At 39.9% G+C, this 5981-nt stretch overlaps 1 protein-coding gene across 1 annotated transcript in view; it reads left to right on the top strand.

Annotated features, from left to right (window-relative positions):
- The first annotated feature begins 289 nt into the window (after nt 1-289).
- Nucleotides 290-5981, top strand: part of LOC122249428 (uncharacterized) — a 60362-nt gene continuing 54670 nt past the window's right edge. The window contains exon 1 of the mRNA XM_086542651.1: nt 290-393. Coding sequence (XP_086398777.1) covers nt 295-393 — 99 coding nt within the window. The 5' untranslated portion in view covers nt 290-294. The remainder of the gene's footprint in view (nt 394-5981) is intronic.

Here is a 5981-nt window from a genome sequence, read left to right as displayed (position 1 = left end):
TGTATGTGTTTTTGTACTTTGATGTATATATATATAGTGTGTAAGTATACTCAACGTGTGTAAAATATATATACATATTCTTTCATATTAGCGTAAGGGAGCATGTGTGTATGTGTGTGTGTGTGTGCTAGTGTGTCTATGTATGTGTGCACATCTCCTAGTGTGCGTGTGTGTGTGTGTGTGTATGTGGGTGTGTTTATGTGAGTCTGCATGTGTGTGTACGGGTGAGTCATGGCTTGGGCAGGTGGCGCCAGAGTGCCCCCGTGGTGCCACAACAGGGCCAGAAATCTTGGCATGGTGTCAGGCCCGGCCCCCAGTGTCGTACGTAGTGTGTGCGAGGCGGGTGTATCCCATCTCACCTCCGTGGCTATGCGGCTTTACACCCCGGCCAAGGTGGGTCTCCTATCCACGCTAGAGTGTGCTGTGTGTCCCCGTGTTCGTCGTGTCGTCTATTGCCCGTCGTGTGGCACCGACACGACACCGACCGAGGTGCGGGAAGTGCCAGGTGCCAGGTTAGACCGAGCTCCATGCCCTGTGTCACTCGCTCATGTCCGCCGCTGCCACAGCCCGGTGGCCGCGGCGGTGCCTCCCCCCTACCTACCCCCTACCCCCTCCCCCTACCTACCTACCTACCCCCCTGCCCCGCCCCCCTCCTCTCTCTCTATTACTCCTCTCCTTCCTCTAATTCTCTTCTCTCCGCTTCAACCTCTTCCTCACTCCCCTTTCGCGTCTCTTATCCCTCTCCTCTCTTCTCTTCCCGCCTCGCCCTCTTATCCCTCTCCTCTCCTCTCCTCCCGCCTCACCCCCTTATCCTTCTCCTCTCCTCTCCTCCCGCCACAACCTCCCTTTTTCCCTTCCCCCTCCCCTTCCCCTTCTTCCCTTCCCCTTTCCCTTCCCCTTCCTCTTCCTCTCCCGTTCCCTCCCCTTTCTCTTCTCACCCCTTATTCCTCACCCCTCCGCCTTATTCCGTTCTCCCAAACACCCTCCCGCACCGTCGTCCACCCGACCCGACCCGACCCGACCACCACCACGTCGTTTCCACCGCGTTCCTCGAGTCCCGAAACGTTCTTAATTAAGGGAGTGTTATCGTCCTCCCTTACGTACCTCCCTTACGTACCTCCCTTACGTACCCGAGGCTCCCCGTACGCGGCGCTGAGAGATTCCGAATCCTTATAGTAGACTCACGGCACGGCGCGATCTCGTGAAAGGGATCGGATCTGATACCTTTTGGAATGATTATTATCATCTGTAGGATTTTTTTTTCTTATTATTCTTTTATATGTTTAATCAGGGTCGTGGTTTAGGATTGCTCTTTGATTTCTACATGGTCGTACGTACACATGTAAGTGATTATGTATGTATGATAGATTATGCGCAAACAAACACTCAAATACACAGATACACACACACATACACAGTATTGTACATGCATACAGTATAAATCTATATCTAAATCTATGCCTATCTATATCTAAATCTATATGTCTATCTATATCTAAAGTCTATATGTCTATCTATATCTAAAGTCTATGTCTATCTATCTATCTATATCTGAAGTCTATATGTCTATCTATATCTAAAGTCTATATGGCTATCTATATCTAAAGTCTATGTCTATCTATCTATCTATATCTAAAAAATATATGTCTATCTATCTATCTATATCTAAATATATATGTCTATCTATCTATCTCTATCTATCTATCTATATTTAAATCTATGTCTACCTATCTATCCATATCTAAATATATATGTCTACCTATCTATCTATATCTAAATATATATGTCTACCTATCTATCTATATCTAAATATAAATGTCTGTCTGTCTATCTATCTACATCTAACTCTATATGTCTATCTATCATCTACCTATAATAATCTGCGCATCTATCTATCAACACATACATACAATCGTAAATATACACAAAACATTTATGTCTTAATTAAGGCGCTTAAAAGTCTTTTTCCTTCCTTTCGTAACCTCTTCAAAAGGTGTTTTAAGAATTCAATAAACTTAGTGACGTATTCTCAGTAATCGGTAAAGGAAATTCTATTTTATTTATAGAAATTTCAATAATTATCGAATGACAATGGGTGTGCTTGCTTGGAAATTTTAAGATGGATGAAACGGTTATAAAATCTGTAATTTATGAAAAAAAGTCATCTCTTTCTTTCTTTCTTTATCTATATTATTACTGTTATCACTATTATTTTCATTATTATTATTTTGTTGTTTCATTTCTTACTATCATCGTCATTAGCAATGTCATTGTTATTATAATCATTATCATTATTATCACCGTTATCATTATTGTTATCATTATCATTTTTGCTATGGTCAATATCATAACTATCATCATCATCATTATCATAATCCTCATCATTATCATAATCAATCATCAACACCATCATTACCATCATCATTATCATAATTCTCATCACTATCATAATCATCATTATTGAAATATCTACAGCGTCTTTCTTTCTTTCTCTAAGAATTTCAGAATTATCTTCCGTATCTTAAACACTAGACTTAAACTGCCTGAAAATGCTGCTTATTCAACACCGTCTTTGACAGATGTTTATTTGTCTTAGACACTTCTTAAAAACTAGTATTGATTTTTCTAATGGCCGATTCTTTTTTTGCTTTCTTCTTTCTTCTTTTTGGTCAACAGGAGAATTATGTGAAGACGATTTTGAATTAAGATAAAGTGAGGGAAGAAGGAGAAAGAAGAAGAAGAAAAAAAAAATATATAATAAGCAGATGGACTGAGGGATAGATAGATGAAATGTAATTGTGAGTGTTTATGAGTGTTGGGTTTGTGTTTAAGATAGTTAGTTAATATAATCCGTGATTTTGAACTTATATGCACACACACACACACACACACACATACACACACACACATACACACACACACACACAAACACACACACACACACACACAAACACACACACACACACACACATACACACACACACACACACACACACACACACACACACGCACACACACACACACACACACACACACACACACAAACACCTTTTTAAAATTTTCTTCATCTTCCTTTTCTATTTTCCTTTTTGTCTTATATTCTCCTTATTTATTTGTCTATTTTTATTTTTTTTTCATTTAGAGGTAACATCAAGCATCAATTAAACGACAAGGTTAGTTTCCAGCATTCACCTTATTCTATCTTGTTATTATCTTAACTTATTATCTTATTTTCTCTATGTCATTCGGTTAACTGATATAATTTACTGATATATTTTCTTTGTCATTCAGATAGATTAAGTAATAATGGTTTTCGTTCTTTTCTTTAACTTTGAAATTCCGTAAGTTCTGATAGTTCTGAATTCTTTGATTAATGATTTGGATATTTGTAAATGAAATCGACTTAACAAAAAAAAAAGAAAAAAAGAAAAAAAAAAAAAAAAAAAAACGGTATCATATTTTCAATTTATATATTTTTTCTGTTAGTTATGTTTCTTTCTTTCTTTCTTTCTCTCAGATTCTTAATGTTGTTTCTTATTTTCTTGATAAATCTAATTGCCAGCTCGTATGGACCGATTTCTGTTTAAAGATAATCAAGATAAAATAAGAACAAATATATACCTTGGTTTAAATTGGCGTCGATTAATTAGATCTATCTTATTTAATTATCCTCATTTATGGTCAGTTGATAAGAAATATCCTTCAATGATAAGGGGAGATAGTATATCAAAAAAAAATAACAGTATAATACGTTCATTATGAATGTAAGATTATTCTGAAATAATATAAAATAAGAAAAAAAGAAAGAGATACGTTAAAAAACACAGAAACATATCAATATAAATTCGATCAGAACAACGAGAATCATAGTTTTATGAAAGGTATGAAAAAAAGAAAGAAAGAAAAGAAAAAAACTTGTTATCGACGAAGGGAAAAAATGTTAATGATTTTAGGGGTCAACTTTGGGATACCTTTTTTTTTTTTTTTTTTTTTTTTTTTTTTTTTTTTTTTTTTAACAGGGAAGGCCAATTTGCATAAATGTGAATCCGGGATGTAGTCAGTATTACAAAATATCAATTGGGAGAAATATATAGAGAGACATACACCATGAAAAAGATATATATAGATAACTTAAACAAGTGAAAAAGGAAACTGTATAGTAAACACGAAAAAAACAACATATATGAAACGTTGTACCCAAGAAACTTTAGATAACTTAAACTCTAGAAACTCTAGATAACTTAAACAAGTTAAAAGGAAACTGTATAGTAAACACGAAAAAAACGAAAAAAAAAAAACATATGAAACGTTGTACCCAAGAAACTTTAGATAATTTAAACTCTAGAAACTCTAGATAACTTAAACAAGTTAAAAGGACACCGTATAGTAAACACGAGGAAAAAAAAAAAAAAAAAACATATATGAAACGTTGCACCCCAGAAACTTTACAAAAAACTTTACAACAGGTGCAAGACTTAAGCCTAAAGAACCGCGTCGTGGCACACCTGTTGCATGCAAAACAAACCTCTGCTGCTCGATCGACTCAACAAACTTCTTGCAAGGCGCGCAAAAGGAAACTTCTCTTGTCTCGTGACTAATTGTGACTTCTTGTGTGTGTGATCTGTCGCCCTCTTTGCTCTTTTTCTTTCTCCTCTCTGTCTTCGTTTAATCTTTGTTCTCTCGGTGGAGCTATACTCTCTGCTGTAGCTTCAAGTTCACTGATCTATGCGGGGAAATAGGCTATTTTTTTAGGTAAGTTCCTAAGTTGATATGCTTATAGGCCTAGATTTCAACTTGATAGGTCCAATGATGATTTTTCTTTATTTTTCGTCGTCGACGTCTTCTACGAATATATTGCTCGTTTCGACGGTGTCACGTAAATGTTACGAATGGCTGTGATGCTTCAGTTACCGTGTGCACAATGTGTGAAAATATATAGACACAGTATGTTACTTTAACACTTACGCAACATAAACACACACACGGGAAGTTAAATACGTGCTGTATTGTCTATAGCCCCGTTGCTGTCTTCTTCCCGTAACGCGAGAACAGAAAGTGGCGGTGACGTGACAAAAAAAGGGGAAGAATTACGTGGCGTTTCCTTAATTCATTAAAAAGATTTCCCCCATTCCCTCCCCCTCCTCTCCTCTCCACAACCTCCTTTTTCTTCCCTCTTCCCTCCGTATCCACTTCTCCTTTCCATCGGTTCCTCAGACTCCCTTCCCTTCTCTCTATCCTTTCCCCCCACCTCCCTTTTTCCTCCATCCTTCCCCCGCCCCCTTCCCCCTCTTTCCTCCCCCCCCCGCCCCCGCCCCCCTTCCCTCCATCCTTCCCCCCATCCCCCTCTCCCTCCATCCTTCCCCCCGCCCCCCTTTCCCTCCATCCTTCCCCCCCTGCTCCCCTCTCCCTCCATTCCCCCCGTCCCCCTTTCCCTCCATCCTTCCCCCCATCCCCCTCTCCCTCCATCCTTCCCCCCCCGCCCCCCTCTCCCTCCATTCCCCCCGTCCCCCTTTCCCGCTTACCTCCAGTGTCATCTCCCCTCTTTATTCTCTGTCCTTGACCCCACCTCTCTTCCCTTCCTATCCCTCTGACCCCTCCCCCCCACACGTATCTCCCCTTACTCTATCCCACATTCTCCCTCTGTCTCCCCTTTCTCCTTCCTTCTTCCTTTCCCTTCCCTCCCTTTGTCTCGCCTTCTATCTTCCTTTCCCTCCTCTCCCTTTCCTAGTTCTTATCCCTCCTCCCCCATATCTTCCTTTCCTCCTTCCTTCTTCCTTCCCCCTCCCTTCTCCCCTTCCATCTTCCTTTCCCTCCTCTCCCCTTCCTCTCCCTTTCCTCGTTCTTATCCCTCCTCCCCCATATTCCCCCTTCCTCCATTTCTTCATTCTCCATCCGTCCATCTCCCTTTCTTCCTTCCTCTTCCACCCCTCCCCCCCCTCTCCGCTTTCTCCTCCCTTTCCCTCCATTCACATCCCCTCTTC

Source organism: Penaeus japonicus, unplaced genomic scaffold (assembly GCF_977035675.1).
Source record: "Penaeus japonicus unplaced genomic scaffold, GWHDUDI00000001_assembly GWHDUDI00000001, whole genome shotgun sequence".
Classification (NCBI taxonomy): Eukaryota; Metazoa; Arthropoda; class Malacostraca; order Decapoda; family Penaeidae; genus Penaeus; species Penaeus japonicus.
The sequence above is the reverse complement of the archived record's forward strand: the minus strand, read 5'-3'. Positions and strand labels throughout refer to the sequence as shown.